The sequence below is a fragment of the Porites lutea genome, chromosome 5, assembly GCF_958299795.1.
Source record: "Porites lutea chromosome 5, jaPorLute2.1, whole genome shotgun sequence".
NCBI classification, from domain to species: Eukaryota; Metazoa; Cnidaria; class Anthozoa; order Scleractinia; family Poritidae; genus Porites; species Porites lutea.
Window position 1 is genome coordinate 26,239,884 of NC_133205.1, and position 17,200 is coordinate 26,257,083.

Sequence of the window (17,200 nt, forward strand, 5' to 3'; positions counted from 1 at the left end):
ATGTCAATGACGCTCCAGACATTGAGCGACAGAACATTCGTGGGAGCTTTTGTAAACAAGGTTTATACAGCCATTTCGAAAAACGTTGTCGGAAAAAGTGCACGCGACAATCCCGAAAGATATTGTGGGTGGTTTTGAGATCACTGTTCTTCATAGAAATTTTGAAAGAATGGCACGAGAGCCCATGGACTACGTTTCCGAGTGCTAAAGCGGAGCAGCAAAAGTAGGTTCGACAGCTACAGTGTCAGAAACAGTGTATTGATCATATCCCATATTACCTTTCGAGATTGCCGTGTGCATTTTTTTCCGACAACCTTTCTCGAAATAGCTTTATATGACAGACATCTCGTCAACTGTAGGGGTTAGTACGTATGTCGATGATTTCAATTAGTAAATTTTAAATGATTAGTAAACTGTAAATACTGCGCCTAATCAAGATATCCTAAAAAATATCAAATAAATTAAAGGAGATGATCATGACCCCTGGTTCTTTATAAAGGTTACCCAGTTAGAAGCTCATAGCTTCAGCTCCTGTCAGAATAACACGGAAATTCTTTCTCCAAGGTATTTTCAGGGTAATCTCAAATCATCTTATATTAAGCATAATGCCTGTTTGTTTCAAAATAAAACTGTTTTCCAGGTTTCTTATCGCCATTCTTGGGTGAGGTTCTCTTGGGAGGAGTCAGAATACTGAAACAACCTTCTTTGTCTGGTTTCTTCACGCACTCGACATAATTCTTAATGTGTTCGTCGAGGAAAGCAAGAGGTGAAGATCCTTGTGACAAAACCTCGGGATATGAAAAAAAATAGAAAGAAGTTGCGACGTGATGAACCTACGTAAAAAACTGAACGTGATCGCAACGTATGTTGTGAACGCCAGTGGCCTGGCGGATACTGGTCTTTAAGTGAGTGGGTTTCAAATCCTAAAATACTACCGATCAATCTACCTGGTAATGAAAATCCTTGAGACTAAATTTTTTTCCCAAAGCATTGGTTGCATACTCTCTAGCTTGTAGAATTCCTAGCCTTCCAACCATGTAGGCTGTTGCCTGTCCCGGCCAGCCCTGGTAACGAGTAACCTGATAAATAAGGGAATGATGTATTAACAGTAGGTACGAATTGATTTGAACCTGTGCAAGGTCTCTAAACTGTCAACATTGACATCATCATTTTATCCTCGATAATTGCCATCATTCATTGCCGCCAACACATTGTTAACGCATCAGCATCCGTTGTCATCGTCATTTACAACATCATCATTTTTATCATCATCACCATCACGGTTATCGTCGTCATCAGTATCATTTGTGACTTTACTTGACAGAGAAATATCTTGTCAAAACATGTCTAAATCACCAATATAACGACGTTTTATAAAAGGATTTTTTGCCTTATTGACTGGTCATGCGATGGTTGGTACACAAAGTAACTACTAGCATGAAAACGTTCTACTTTTTGGCTGAATCATATATCGTCAAGTCAATAGTTATCGTCACAGTCGTCAACATTAACATCTTCGTTATCGTCATCATCCGTCACTATCATTACAATCAAAACCATCATCATCATCGTCATCATCATCATCATCACCACCATCGCTGCTACCATCATAACTACCAACATCATCACCATCCTTTATCAACTTCACTACCATTTTCATTACCATCATCATTCTCACTCTCATCGTCGCCACCATCCCCACCACAATCATTAACCATCACCACCACCATCATCACCTCCATTATTATCATCACCATCATACTATCACAATAATCACCATCACAACTACATAACTGACTGTTCCTACCTCTTTCTGCGTGAAGTCTGAATCATCCCAAGCATAGTCTCCAAACATTTTGATAGCTTCGTCTCTCTTCATCCCTTTATAATGCAGGCCTGTGTCTACAATCAGCCGTACCGCCCTCCATATCTAATACTTAAGAAATCACAGAAAGTGTTTGGAAGGAATAAATGGCTAGAATTCACCAAAAAAGGCAATGTTTTTTTCGTTTCAATTTTTATTTTTATCAAATACATTTCCCCTCCCCCAACTTCATCTTGTTATCTCTCTTTAAAATAAATTAAATATAAAATAACTAGCGTTTGAGGAGATTATAGGACAAATATAATATAGGCAGCGTGGCCGAGAGGTTAGAATTCGGAGGCTCCGAGTTCAAGTCCCGCCCTGACCGCTAGCTGGATTTGTTCGCGGTAGTCCCGAGTTCAACTCCTCCGCCACCCTTGTATTAAAATAGCCAAATGGTTCGCCCCCGGCCAGTTGGGATTCTCGATTTAATTTATTTGTTTCAGGAATTTGCTCTGCCACACTAGCATTAATGCTATAAATACCCCCGAGGGTAAATGACAGAAATTTATTTTTAATTTATTTAGACGATATCAAAGGACTTGAGTCTAAATAGACAACTGGAGCCAAGCAAACAATTTCAAAATCGTAAAGACTTCCTTATTGTTTTCTCATTTCAACATGACTTGCCTGCCACTTCAACATGCCATATTTTTGCATTGGTTCGTTTTCATAAACATCTGTGTCATCTGAAATCAGTGGATTTTCAGCGTACAGAGCCCAGCCTTCTGTGAATGCTGTATAAGATGTCTTGGAGTCTAACCAACCAATTACACCGCCACAGGTATCCTTAAAATGTTCCGTAGCTCCTTGGATCTAAATCCAATCAACTATACCATAAATCATATCACATCACAACACACGACGTCACGTCATATCGTTATACATCACATTACATTGCACCACACCACATCACATCAATTCATATCAGACAGTGGAACCTCGATATAACGAACCTCGATATAGCGAACCTCTGTATAACGAAGTCCTCGGCATAACGAACGATTTTCTTTGCCCCAGTCAAAGTAAAATATATGAAAAAGAACTTCGATATAACGAAACCTAGTTGTAGCGAACAAATTTTGCCAGTCCCTTGGTCATACGTTATATCGAGATTCCACTATATCATACCTTTTAGTAAAATCCAACTAGTGGTCTATTATCAAGGCTATATGTTATAGCCTACTAGTAGCGAAAAGCGCTCGCTTTTTGGCGGCAAAAAAAGGATTAAAGTCTAGCTTTAAGTAGCTAAAATTCTTTTTTTCTCGATATTTTTGACCAACTAGTTGAATTTTACTAAAACAATTATTCCTCTCGCCCCCATGGCCTCTGAGTCAATAGCCCATGAGGCCGAACATGGGCTATTGACTCAGAGCCCATTCGGGCTCTAGGAATAATTGTTAAATATCGATCATATCATATATCACAAAATATCACATCATAAATCATATCACATATCATATCATGATATTTAAAAAATCGTACTTTGAGTTATAGTTGTGCGTGGGAGGTTGCAAAGCAAGAAATAAGAGGCTATCGTCTCAAGTGACTCTTGCTTCTTGAGTGCTTAGCAACCCTCAAGTGGAACCATTACTCATGGTACACGCCGAGCCATTTTCCATTTGCTTTATAACATAATCAAAAGAGAAAACACTTTTATATTTGCTAAAAGGTCTTTCAAAAAACTCATTTCGCTAGCCTGAGTACGTAGTTTTCCCTCTCCATGTGGATTGCAAACCATTGTTATGTTCTTTTAAACGACTTTCGTAAACCTTCCCTCAGTATCAAGTTAAAAACCTTTGCAAACCATGAGGAAAAGAAATATATAGTCGCCTACTGCTTTAACTGCGCGCTGTTCCTCCTAAGCATTCATGATCACCTATGGGCAAATAGTAAATGGTAACTGACCAATCAAAGCGCGAGCATTACCTCAACCCAAAAATCATAAATGGAACTGCCTTGCAGTGACAGAAGACTGAATCATCGCATCCTAGCGAGCACAGGGATCAATGGGTCTTAAATTTTTATGCGTTTAAGAATTTTTGAAGCACCTCGGCTCGGGCCGGGTGTCCGTACGTGTCGGGATCAATGTGGAGCTAATGTAAACACATTCAGGATCTCCTTTTTAGAGCATGATCATCGTCCGGGTCATCGGATTAATAAAAAGAGAAAAGCTTCTATTTTGTGTAGAAGTAAAGAGAGCATATGTTAGCAGCGGCCATATTGCTTGAATTTTGGGCCGTAGTGGTCTATCTGTCGAGAAACAAAAACACACTAAGTCGGGAAGCAAGGCCACAGGTGGCTTTGTTGTACTATTCTTTTACAATAGTTATGTTCGGTAGTAACAAGCACTTGCGAATTCAGCGAGCTCGTAGAAGAACCGCATGAAAGAGAAGGACTTCATAATCACCAATAGCAACTGCTGAAGACAATGTTATATTTCTTTTTAGCAATTTAAAATAGCCCAAGAATTAATCAGGTTTGTTACCGACATACTTACTAACGATTATTTAAGTATTTACCTGAATGTGGTGTCCAGGCCGGGATTCATGTGCATTGATACTCCATTCAGAAAACTTGGGACCCAACTTGCTCAAAAAGAACGGAATATTATAAAACGCAGGCTTTAAGCACATTGGATCGCTGTTGTCATAACTCTGTATACCACTGGACGGGTTCAGGCTAGGGCGTAACTTTATTGGACAGTTAGGTGTCGAGTGTTTATCCCCAGCGAAGTAGAACATGTCAACTATTTTGGGATACAGCAAGCTCATTGCCTGAAAAAAAAAGGAACATAAAACCTCAGTACGACAAGCATTCATCTTTTCTCAGACTTTATTATAATACCGCTAGGATACACTCTTTATTCTCCGTTTTCAAATAAGTCTTTGATTTCTTTTAATTGTGCCTGTTAATGTTAGCTTCGTTTCTACCATGACCATCTCAAATAAAACTGACGGGCCAATAGTTTTAAGATATCCTGAATTTGTGTGTGCAAAGGGCATGTCCTCTGTCGAAGTTCTTGTTCCAAAAAATTTCTCATTTTCAGTCAAGCCTTACCATTTTGGGAAAAACACCTTCACCTCTCTTCCGGGAAGGTTCATACCAAACATCGTACGCATAATGATACCTCAACGGATTGTGATGCAATACAGTTAGTATTGTGATGAGACTAATTTTAAGCCTTTGCGTCGCAGTAACCTGATGCAAATACTGTGAGAGTGCAGTGCGTCTGTCCGCACGTCCTTGCAGGGGCTAGATTATTTCGCGGCGGAAGGAGCTAGAAAGAGCATTTGATGGCCTTGCTTATTATGTTCTCTTGTCTGAAATTAGTAAATGACGTCATAGTCGTCATAGTGTAGAAGACGTTTAGAGGCGCGGGGGCTATATATGGGACGTTTACGGGCTATTATGTTTTTGGCTAGCCTCCCACGAGGTCGTTTTTTCGGGAGCTCGTTTTTCATCCCTTTGTGGGGAGGGATAAAAAACGAGCTCCCTAAAAACGCCTGCGTGGGAGGCTAGATTTTAGCAGGAGTTTTCTTTCATTTTATGACAGTCACTTTAATTTCTTGGCTTGCATCCTTTTCTACTTTTGGGCTACAATTCTGGATTGGTTGACTGTGACTGACATCATCCATGCTCAGAAACAGTCTTGTTTGTCCCACTCAAATTTTCTGAGACCGGAAGTGCGTCTGCTGTTCGCAGGCTAATTTCGCTTTGCATTATTCTAATTCAACGCTAATGTTTTTCATAGCTTAAGATAAAAATGGTAAACGCAGATTCGCCTGAATCCCCTTCCTTTTTCCTTTCTAGCGCGGGTTTCCTTAAATTACGAGTAGTCCCCCATTTTTCCTCAGGGATAGTAGAGTGAGCGAAACGCGGGCGCGCGTGAAAATCACTGCGCGAGAAAGGCGAGACGCGGTGGGGAGAAAAGGCGTATCGCCTTTTCTCGCGTTGGGTGATTTTCACGCGCGCTCGCGTTTGGCTCGCTCTACTATCCCAGAGGACAAATGGGGGACTACTCGTAGTCTAGGTTTCCTTGGCAATGAACAGCTGTATCCGGGACCTTATGAAGTCGTTGCGCTCAGCCGCGCTTGACTTAATGGCAGACTTAACGTTAGAAAGAGGATATTTTTTTCCAGTGCTGTTCAAGACTAAAAGTCGAAATTCTCCATGGCATTATATTTATCATTGACGGCAAAAAAACATTTCTATGTTTGTGTCGTCGTTTCTCTCTACCTGTACGTCTGCTTCTGACAAAATAAACAAATAAGCTTACCATTCTAGCTTCTTTGAACCACCCTTGCAGAGCCTTCCATCTCATGGGACAAAATTTCTTGGCTCCCTCGATAGTGCTGCATCGCACGTGCGCTTGAGCATCTGACTCATTGTCAGGAAACGGATCTTTATTGAAGAAATTATCCGAAGAATCTAACTTGCTTCTGAATTCTTTGATGGCTTCAGTTTCGTTGTTTTTGCCGGTAACTTTCTTAGCAATTTCCTTTGCCTGAATATAAAGAACATGCAAATAACTCACATGAATTAAACCCAACAACTGTTATACTTATAAGTCAGGGTAAGCATTTCTTTTGTTGTTTCTTGTTAGTTGGTTTGATACCGTAAACTGCCTCTAGCCTCCACCCCTAGTTACGAGCCCATCTACCTGTAAGCAACAACAAAAAAACATCCCACTATAAGCCCCCACCGGATATAAGGCCTCCTCCAAATGCACTGAAAAGAATCCGATTTGTCATGACGTTTTTTAAAAAAGCTTGAAAGCGTCATTTTGAACAGCACTGCCATAGCTTGTTTCGAAGCGACTTTTCTATTCCGGTTTTAAGCCCCTACGTTTGTAAGCCCTTCTAAAACCCCTTACGAAGGACTTATAAACGGCAGTTTACTGTATATCGCCTGCAATCGCCTTCCAGTCTTGTACCACGCAGTTAATTAACGGTTTATATTTGTGAAGATTTCTAATAGATGGTAAAGCGAGTGCAAAGATTGCGGCTTACGTCCCCACGAGATTACGAGACAGTAGGTGGAAGAGAAAAGAGTAGACGTCTAGGAAAATGATTTTGCTTTAATTCTTCTACGGCAGCTTGCATCCTCTTACTGTCGTTTACTATTGTATTTTGGCCGCCAGGAAACTATACGAAGAATGAGAGCCTACTCTTTTCATCTAGTGCATCTCGAATGCCGTCAGGGACGGGCTGAGCGTGCCCTATATCTTTGAACATCACAAACGTCCACCCGACCTATCCAATCGAACAGTTCGGCAATCGAACCCAATCGAACACCAATCGTTCGATTGCTGAACTCAATCGAACATAATCGAATTCACAATAAAATTTTGCCAATCGAACACAATCGAACGTTCGATTACCGAACGATTGGTAATCGAACCCAATCTAACGTTCGATTACCGAACGATTGGTATAATCGAACGTTCTTCCGATGACGCCGCACAACTGGCAAACGGAATAAATTTCGCCGGGCGTGATTCTAAGATCAACACAAGCTGGCAAACAGCATTCTTACCGGACACTCGCGAACAGTTACAAGTTACAAGTTACAGTTACAAGTTTCTTGCCTACTACGTTGATTTTGATCTTAAGAAAAAAATTGTTTTACTAATTGTTTTGTTATTTTTAGCATCTATGTTGACAAAATTATCTTCTACCGACATTATTGCTGTTACGCTGGCGACTGCTCTCCTCGTCTCCACGTCACTCTTGGCCACTCTGGAACACCTGGAGAGAGTAATGGCTGCAGCGAGGTCCCTTCTGCTTATTATAATACTAATTTTAAACACAACTGCCTGTGTTGCTGTTGTTGAAATGGTGCGATTTTTCTCTGTTGAGAAGCATTTCCTTTTAACAGTCACAGTACCTTAACAGTCATCGAAATTGCCTTTTATTTGTTTTGTTTTGTTTGAACATTGACATTCTTGCAGTATGATGTTCAGTTCCTGTTTATTCAATAAAAGCTGACAATGATTATATTCCACGTGTTTTACTCAGTTTGAGGCGTCAAGAGACAATTGCATTGGATTAGTTCGATTTTGTTCGATTTTGTTCGATTATATTGGTTCGATTGGTTCGAAAATCGAACTCACAGCAAAATAGGTGTTCGATTTTGTTCGATTGCCCAACCCAATCGAACGATTGGAGTTCGATTGGGTTCGATTGGTTTTTTGTTCGGTTTTGTTCGATTGGATAGGTCGGGCGTCCATGGTGTGTTGTTTCTAATCATTAACATTTTAGGGACGACATCCAACGTTCAGATAAAGGGCTGACAAATACCGTATTAGCCTTCGTGTGGTTATGGCTATACTCTCCCGAAATATTAGTTGCAAAAAAAATACATAATGATGTCATTACGTTACTATGGCAACTACGAACTATGACATAACTGGTTATCAAAAACTTCAAAAAAACTTTATATAATGCAACTGCAGTGACCATTGTTGTATATAATGAGGATGATGCTACACAGACTTAGAAGGTTATATTCCCCACAAGGCACCTTTAGTTCGCCAATCTCGTACCCAGTCCTCCAAAACCTTACAATCAGAGGGGAGAACTGTGAACGAGATTCATCTTTATCAAGCTTGTCTCATCCTGTTTTTATCAGTCATTGGTTGAACAAAGAAGTGCAGAACAAGAAGGCCGAGTTTCTTGGAATCTCCCGTTTAAAATGAAAGGACAACAGGTTAGGAATCAAACTCCTTTATGGTCCTTTCTTTAATAAATACCCTTATCTAAGTGCTCACCTGTGGATAAAGCTTTTCCAACTGGTCTTTTCCTAATTTGTTGACATAATCCGGCGTCATTTCATTAGTAGTGAAAAATGCCATTATCTCGGAGTACGCCTTTTTACCATCCAACATTTCACCATTCGGTAGGGTTTTGTTGGTAGGCCAAGACTTATTTTCTTTGCCTTCAACCCAGACATGATCCAATGGTAGGGTGGCTAATCCGCTGGACACGTTACTTGGTACGCAATGGCGGTAATGGTCATGCTCGAGATATCTGCGAGAAAGGCAGCAAAGTCCTTAATTACGTAAAACATTCAAACCCCTTTAATAGGGACACTAAGGAGCCGTAGAAAGTGTCCATATTCGCGCTTTATAAGGGAATCCAAGACAGTCTTGGATTTCAGGTACATTGTACTTGATTCCAGTCTTTGTCAATCGAACTTGGATTCTGGATTCCAATCCTTAGTAGGATTCCGGATTCCTTGAGCTGTTTTCCGGATTCCAAAGCCCAGGATTCCAGATTCCACAAGAAAAATCAGGAATCCGGATTCTCTTAAACAGGGCGATCCATATTAAGCTGATTGAATTTAGGCGGAAAACTGTAAGGGCTTTCTTTCCCGAGGTGCGAATCAAACTGTCTGTAATAATGAGGTGTCCGTATTAAGCGGGGTTTGATTGTACTCATTATTGCCTTCTGACTATTGCTTGTTTAAGAATCCACACAAAGCTTTTTAGTTGCGTTTTCCTCTTAGAGTTCTTAATGCCTTTTTATATGTAAGCTAGAATTCATGCAACAGGATGGCAGATTTTGAGACGGCAGCTAATCCACCTTATCAAGTTTTTATTCAAAATATTTCTCCGCTTTTGAGTTTGCTATCGAACCTTAAAAGCGAACCCTACAAAAGTTCCAAAACTTTTTTGGAGCGTTATTTTTCGAGTAATTGTGCGAGCGTGAGATAGGTCGTGAAATCGTGAGCGACACACGACAAAATCGTGAGTCTTGGCAAGTCTAGCAACCTTAAATGCAGCGGCACCCATTGGATCTGTTCCTCAAAATATCTGTTCTACAGGCCAATTTTTGCTGGCTGGGAGATTTGGAAAAAATATGTCCTTGGAAAGAAAAGTGTTCCTGGGAAATAGACAATGCAGGGTGACTGAGGGGATTTGATGTGTGGAATAGCTGCTGTGTGCTATTTGTCAGAAACCTCTGTCCCCACCCAATTTCTTATCGTCTCCCCCCCCCCCCCCCCGCCCCCTCCCCAACGGAAGGGCTGAATTTTGCCCTTTGACCACACCCAAACTAGCCAGTAAGGTCTGGACATACGTCTGCTGGGAAGCTTCCCAGTAAGTCAGGTTGCAGGTTGTAGGTGCACCTTGCTAGCTGGGAACTCTTCCACCAGTCTTGCTGGGAGTGGGGAACAGATAAATTTTTCCCAGAAATCTCACAAAATGCTTAAAATGGCTTCAGAAAGCTTTATTCATGCTCTGTTATTGTTTTCGAGTCTTTTTCTCAAAATTCCCGCTGGGTGCCCCTGAAAATGGCCAGTATAAAAGTAAAAGGCTTAGGGAAACGCTAGCGAACGTGCAAGCCACAAGATTGAGTTACGCTTTTTACGTCTTTCTCATATCACATTATTACCTCAACAACTGACTCATCGGTTTCCCCACATTTTCCACAAGATATTCATTTAGAGATTCCTTGACAGATTTACCACGATCTTTTTTCCATGTTGTATTCATTTCTTCTGTGATATTGGAGAAATAATCGCCGTCGAGGACTTCTCGCACGTAACTCTCTTCCAGAACACCTGTAAAATAACGAACATGGTGAAATGGCCATCGTACAGATATTCAAAACTTGACATTTTCAGCTCTAGCCTGACCTGCCAACGCAGACGTATTTCCGGTCGTTGCTTGTCTCAACCCCGACTAGTCCCCGCCCTGCTTTCGCAGGCTATAGCTTAATCATCATTAAAGTGTAGATCCGGACTGAGAAGTAGCTATTGACAGCTAGTCATGATCAGCAACTGAAAGACGCACGCGACAACTGCCGGTGTCAAGAACAATAAATATGGACCAACAATGTTTCCGTTTACGAGACTGGTACTGAACCGGCTGTAACAGTCAACTTTGTTTCCATCATAGTTTAGGCGGCTAAATAAGTTGAGCCATTCTCCTTACGCTTAATTTGAAATCCAAGACGGTTATTGCAAAAACATCATCCAGGTACAAAAAACAAAAACAAAACGAAACACTTTTTCAAGACAGCCGTAGTAATACATTTTCACATCACTTAATTCGAAAGAAAGTAAATTGGAAACTGTTAATTAAGATGTTTCGCCTTCTTTCTTTCGTTAGAAAAGATCCCTGAATGTAGTGAGCGTGCCTACTTTGCTTCTATTTAATTAACTTTTTCCAGTTGCCTGTTTTTCATTTTTCTATGAACGCTATTGCAGTTCAAGTAGGTGTAAATAGAACAATCACATGACTTTTGGAGGGCATATAGTTTATTCTTGGCCCGAGTAGCATCATTTGCGCCCGAGCGGGGCGAGGGTGCAATAATGCTACGAGGGACACAAATAAACTATATGCCCGACAAAAGTCATGTGATTATCATTATTATCAATACACAAGGGCAAGTAATACAAATCATGTTGCGCGCTGCAAATTCCACTTACAGCCCGCACTTTGCCGTTTGGCCGGCGAAAAGGAGCGTTTCAGAGATGGCAGTTTGTCGATTGGCCGCGTGTAGTGATAATAATCAGGGGCGGATCTAGGGGGAGGGTGCAGGGGGTGCGCACCCCCCCCCCCCCCCCCTGAGATGACCTGCGGTTTTCTAATACAACTGGTATTCTGCAAAAAAAAAAAACTATGTGGTTTATTGGTGCTGAAGTAGAGCAAGAGACGAGTGCACCCCCTTCTAAAAATAATCCTGGATCCGCCCCTGATAATGCCCCTAAACTATAAACTTCCTGTCCCAACAACCTTTTTTCATAGGCAGCAATGCACATTAATATTAATATTTTTTCCTTTGCAGATGGGTTTACTATTAACGAATGCATGGCGTATTGAAAGCTCCTCTGTTCGCCTTTACACTAGCCTGAGTAGCTGGCCTTTCTTTAGTGATGCCTTTTTCATAAAAGAGAACCGATGGGGGAATGGGTGAGGATTCGTTTTCTCAATTCACCTCGCGCGTTTTCTCGTCTACTCCCGCTCGAGGATGTCTCGAACACACACTGGGCAGAAAAACAACCAAAAAAACCGCCAGCTACCCAGGCTACCTTTACACTAGCGGCGGAACACCGCCACACGGCCATCTGGTGCCAATACGGCTACTTTGGTTGGTTCCAGCAAAAAAAGCCGTACACTTTATTATGAGAAAGCCCTATAGTATTATTGCGGCCACATTGCAATGACCAACCGGCATATTTCTTGGCTATTTCACCAAGTTTGAAAACGACCACTCAAACCAACTGAGAAGGGGAACTGTGAAGCAAACAAAAAATGTCTGTCAAATGTCTTGTCTTTCGCTCCTAAAATGGCCTTAAGTTGTTTCAAAGTACTGTCATGGCGTCACTTGAAGATACCGGCCATCAAATTTGACCCTTCCCTGCTAAGTACAGCGACCCATCCTTTACACTGAATACGCCCACATTCTTATGACCCCGTTGTGTCTCTGAGTGTCTCTGACGGACAGATTTCTTATCTCTGTCACTTATGTTAGCATACGTGTTATGATGGAATGTTTTAATTCGCAAAAATAAATAGCTCTATCTGCCAGAGGTTTTATTTGAATTGTCACACCATGGGATTTCATCCCCCGGGTTTCATCCACCAGGGACCGCGGAGCAAGGTGAAAAGTGGGAGGGCTGACAATTGAAAATATTTTTTTCATATTGAAAATCGAAAAAAGGAATAAAATCATAGTATTTGATTTGTTTCTGTCGCGTGACTCTGCATACTTTATCCAGTATTTGTTGCTCTTTATAGGTCGGCATTCTTGACGACATCTCGTTTATCTCGCGCGAGTATCAGCGAGATCTCATATGTATTTATGTATAGTATAGAAAATACTACACTTAAGTGATCTGAAAAATTTCTAACTATATGGCCGTTCACTGTTCAAGTAATGTAATTCTTCTTGCCATCGAATATTTCCTTGATTCGAAAGGAGAAAGACAAAATATAAAACTTTTATCAACTCAAAACAACTACTCACCCTCGTTTGGCTTGAAAAAGCTAGTAATTTTCTTCATTTCGTCTGATAAAACTGATAAAAAGACTCTGCCGGAGCTGGAAGTACAAAACACGCTGCCGAACGAAGCGAAGGGGTGGCCAAGGTATGACGTTTGGTCAAGGGGCAAGTCGGCCCCGGGGCACAATTACCGCGAAAAGCACAGGAGCCCCACAAAATGCCTGGCGTTTGAAATTAAAGAAAATACAGAGAATATATCGGAATATAGACGGAAAAAACTTGTTTCAAGCCTTTTTTTATTTTAACTATTTTTCTTTTTATCGCAAAAAGTGGGGGCGGGGACGCAAAAAAGTGGCGGGGCCGCGGCCCTACCAGCCCCTCCCCCTCCGCGGTCCCTGTCCACAGTCTCCAAACTTAAAATCGCCTTTATACAAAACTTGTTATCGCTCACTCTGGAAGTAAAAGGTTCAAAGAGCTATTAGGACTTTCAGGTGAAAGTAAAATTGGCTGTAACCGGCTGTCATAAATTCCGTGTTTGAAGAATACCCTTTAATTCTGGAGACAATAATAGTTATTAACCAACATCAAGAACAAACCTGTTTCGTTCTTTAAAGCGATATTTAGATAAAATCCTCTTATAGCATTACGTGATCCGACACATGCCTCTTGATTGTATACCATTCCATGGAATTTTCCCATCATTACATTTTTCTTGTACTGCAAAATACCTTCTTTGTGACTTTTAAGCTTCTCTTCAATCAGTTTCACGTCTTCCAAGTTTCCAGGCTTTAGCCTCCTCAGCATGGAAGACAAATGTTTGCCACCATTGCAGATCGCTTGTTTGTAACAAAAAAATGTTGGCCCCATCATCCAGTGTCCGGTGTAGTAGTTCATGTCATAGGGCTGTCCGAACACTGTCTTAAGAAAATGCTTGAGTTGTGATAGAGCTTTCCTCTCCCGAGGTTTCAGCTTGTTAGTATCTACTTTTGTTTCGTTGACCTCTTTCAGTAGCTTCCGAGCAGCGTCGGTGACACTTTTGATGTATTCTGGTTTGGGGTTGTAAGCTATGTACATCTTCTTGATCTCATCTCGAGTCGCCTCAGGATCAGTTGGCACCTGGAAGGGGTTATTTTCATAATAGCTCTTCTTCGCACGCAGCAGAATGTCGTCCAGCCCAATCCGTTCGGCTTCCTCGGAGTATTCACAAAAAGACGTAGAGGTTTGCCCGCCACTGCTTCCAGGTTCTTTCTCCTCTTTCGTTTCTTTGCAATCTTGACAATCTTTCTTTTCACTCTTGGCTGCTAGCGCTATCAGCACAATTCCCACGATAAGAACAACAACGGCAATCACAGCGAGAAGAATTGTAAGAATTCTGAACTTGGAAAACATTGACTTGTTCTGCTCGAATTGTATCCACTCCTCGGCTATCATTTCATGTCGCTCCGCGGGTTTGGCCGACGTCGACATGGCTACTCTCTCCGATGATGAGTAACGCAAATGATAAAAGTTAAAGCTGATGGATCTCGTGGATATGGATGTTTCGTGACATTAATGCTATCAGTAACATTTATTTTAATACAGTTGTTTTGATAGTTTCACCAGGGGTCAAACATTTGAATATATTCCAGTTACAAAAGAGAATTATAAGACAATGCCGATTTGCTGCGGGCTTACTGACCCAACGCAGTACTGAGGCTCCCGTACGTCGTCCGCAGTTTTTCATTTCTCGCTTAAATTTGTAATGAGCCTTACACAAAATGTATTGTTATATTCCTAGACTTTCGCTCATCTAAAGAAGGATTGCCATTGGTTGATTCTTGGTCACATGGCCTTGACTAAAATCAAATCGTGATACATTACAGCTCGTGATCAAAGCATGATGGAAAGAGTTTCGAAACTGAACTGAATTCAGTTCTTTTTCGTGGGTGAACATAAGAACACCAACACGAAGCCTCAAACTAAAAAGCAACGATTTTTAAAGTTATCCCAGAAGAGAAACAGCAGCTAGTCACTCTGTTGTGTCACGCAAAAGCTTAGAAATTCAACAAAACCAAGAGCCCTTTTGAAGCGAAAATTTGTTTGAAAATTAGTTCTCAGCTACTTTAATACACCGTGAAAGTAAAATCTCCGTAAGATCTATAGTTTTGTAGTTTGAATATTAGTGACGTCTTGTGAAAACCAAAACTAAACAAATAATAGTATGATTTGTACGTAATTTGGCATAAATACCACTCGTGATATTTCAAAATTATCTCAAATTTCTCAATTCCGAAATATCACTGGTGGCATTTATGCCAAATATCGCTACAAATCATGCTATTACCTTTACTAATTTCTGTCATAAATAAATTGCGCACGACGAGATCTCAGTTCCACTTCCTTTATTTCCTCGGCAACAACGTACACTTTTTTTATGTACTCCACACCTTCCCCAGCAACTTGACCAACATCAGGGGCACCCAACGAGAATATAGTTCAAAACCACTTAAACATAGCATTGTTAAACGTATTTTAGTATTAAAACGGTAGCCGGATATGGGCATATTTTTATCCCCTAAAAATTTTTTACCTGTTCGGATTTCCTAGCTGAAAGTCTAGTGATCCGAAAGTTATAGGGATCAAAACTTACCTTTTCAAAAATTCCAGCCAGAAAAAAGGCTCCCGAAAATTCTAGGTGACCTTTTTAGGGTAAAAATCCGTTAAAAATGGGCAATTATAGCATTTTTCATATGCTCGAAAATCCCAGGAGAGGCAGGCAAGCAAGAAATTTTACAACAAATGTTCCGAAAATCCTAGATCTCAAATCGTCTTCCGAACAGATATTTTCCGAAAATTGACGTTGGGTGCCCCTGTAATATCAGTACTCTCCCTTACAAAACTTGCTGAAAATGCACAATCTCCACAACATCGCGACATAAACTTTATGAAACGCAATAACACACAATACACTGAAGGGTATAAAAATATCTACCCTCCCAAACAAAACTAAAAGAAGAACAATGATAATGATGCTTATCACAAAGGTTACGAAACCAAATAATCTCCAGTAATAGCAATCTCTTCACTCTCAAACTTTATACACGTTTCTGTCCCAAAATTTTTCTATTAAGGCACGTAACTTGTGTAAACTTGACTTACTTAAAACTGATTTCGAAATATCTCGAACAACTTCCGGCCTCACTTCGGAAGCAAACTGCAAGTTTACGACATTCTTCAGCGTCGCAAATTCCCTGCGCTCCGCCCCAAATATTTATTTTAGCCGACAGAACTAGAAGTGATCTTGCGATATCTGCAACTCGTTCCGGTGACACTACGTCAAAACCCAAACAAGCTGACAAGTAACAAACTTGCCCTGAAAAAATAAATCAAAGAACTCGAAGATATCTTATGCACAAATTCCAACGAGAAAAAAAGACTTGCTTATTACTCTGTCTATTGTTTATATTCAAATTTCAAACACTTACTTGCCGGAATTTCTGAATATTTTACTTTATGTCGAGGTTAACCCTGTATGAATGTGTCCAAAATGTTTGTATTCAGCGGTAATTTTTAATTCGAAACTGAACTATACATTATCTGTCTACGTTGCGTCCGAGTCCGATCTTACACCTCTGCAATGTTTCTTCGACCGCTGTATTTAAAAGGAAATATACGTCTAAACCCGTAAAGTGTTTACCATTTCTCGGAGAGGCAAGACCGTAAAATTTTCAGAAAAGTTTCTAACACTAAAGGACATCCAGTTTTATCTATAATGCCTCGTAGCTCCTCGTGTCAAACCTTACAACTATAATCTTAGGAAATAAACTTGTTTTAAACCTAAGATTAACACTATGCGTTTTGAAAACTCTTTTATTAACCGTTTAAATTTTAAATATGAATTAGCTACGTAATATACTAGATTTTTAATTCTTACTTTTTACGTTTTGACACTTTTTACGGTTAAGTTTCTCACACTTATTTGTAACAAAAAATATGTACTTTTATCTTTTGATGAATAAAATCTGTGTTCGGAGACCAAAGGTCATTGGGATGCAACAGTGAAGAGTGAATAAGCTTAGTTTAAAGCATTTTTATTAAGAGATATTAAAGTCTTTTATAAGTCACGTGACCTGTTTTTCTTTATTTCGTAATCATTGCTCCACTTAGGCATACATGCTGGGCTATTTACTTCATAATAATATATCCAGGCCGTAAGAAAAACACTGCTGCCTAGGAATATTTGCTGCTCTTTTATTTCCTTTCCCCGTTTTAATGTGAACACTTTGACCGTTAGCGATCATTTGCAGGTCACGTGACCAATATTTCAACAATGAATATCTCACATATTGTTAAGGCATAGTTATTAGAGGAGACTGGTTATGAAAAGCGGCAAACATCAATGATA

At 40.4% G+C, this 17,200-nt stretch overlaps 1 protein-coding gene across 1 annotated transcript; it reads right to left on the minus strand.

The window, feature by feature from the left end:
• Positions 1–576: 576 nt before the first annotated feature.
• LOC140936908 (uncharacterized) lies at positions 577–14,301 on the minus strand. Its single transcript, XM_073386411.1, has 9 exons — positions 13,413–14,301; positions 10,261–10,429; positions 8,637–8,895; positions 6,144–6,371; positions 4,387–4,641; positions 2,495–2,680; positions 1,808–1,930; positions 948–1,079; positions 577–788 (listed from the first exon to the last, which is right to left on the minus strand). Exons 1-9 carry the CDS (start codon positions 14,281–14,283, stop codon positions 597–599), a joined length of 2,415 nt encoding a protein of 804 aa, XP_073242512.1. The 5' UTR covers positions 14,284–14,301; the 3' UTR covers positions 577–596.
• Positions 14,302–17,200: the final 2,899 nt, after the last annotated feature.

Excerpts from the sequence above, each read along its gene's own strand:
- LOC140936908 (XM_073386411.1), bottom strand. The coding sequence starts at position 14,283 with ATGTCGACGTCGGCCAAACCCGCGGAGCGACATGAAATGATAGCCGAG. Across the intron at positions 6,372-8,636 it reads TGGAAAAGCTTTATCCACAG|GCAAAGGAAATTGCTAAGAA; the intron begins GTGAGCACTTAG and ends CTTTATATTCAG. Across the intron at positions 4,642-6,143 it reads GGTTCAAAGAAGCTAGAATG|GCAATGAGCTTGCTGTATCC; the intron begins GTAAGCTTATTT and ends TTTTTTTTTCAG.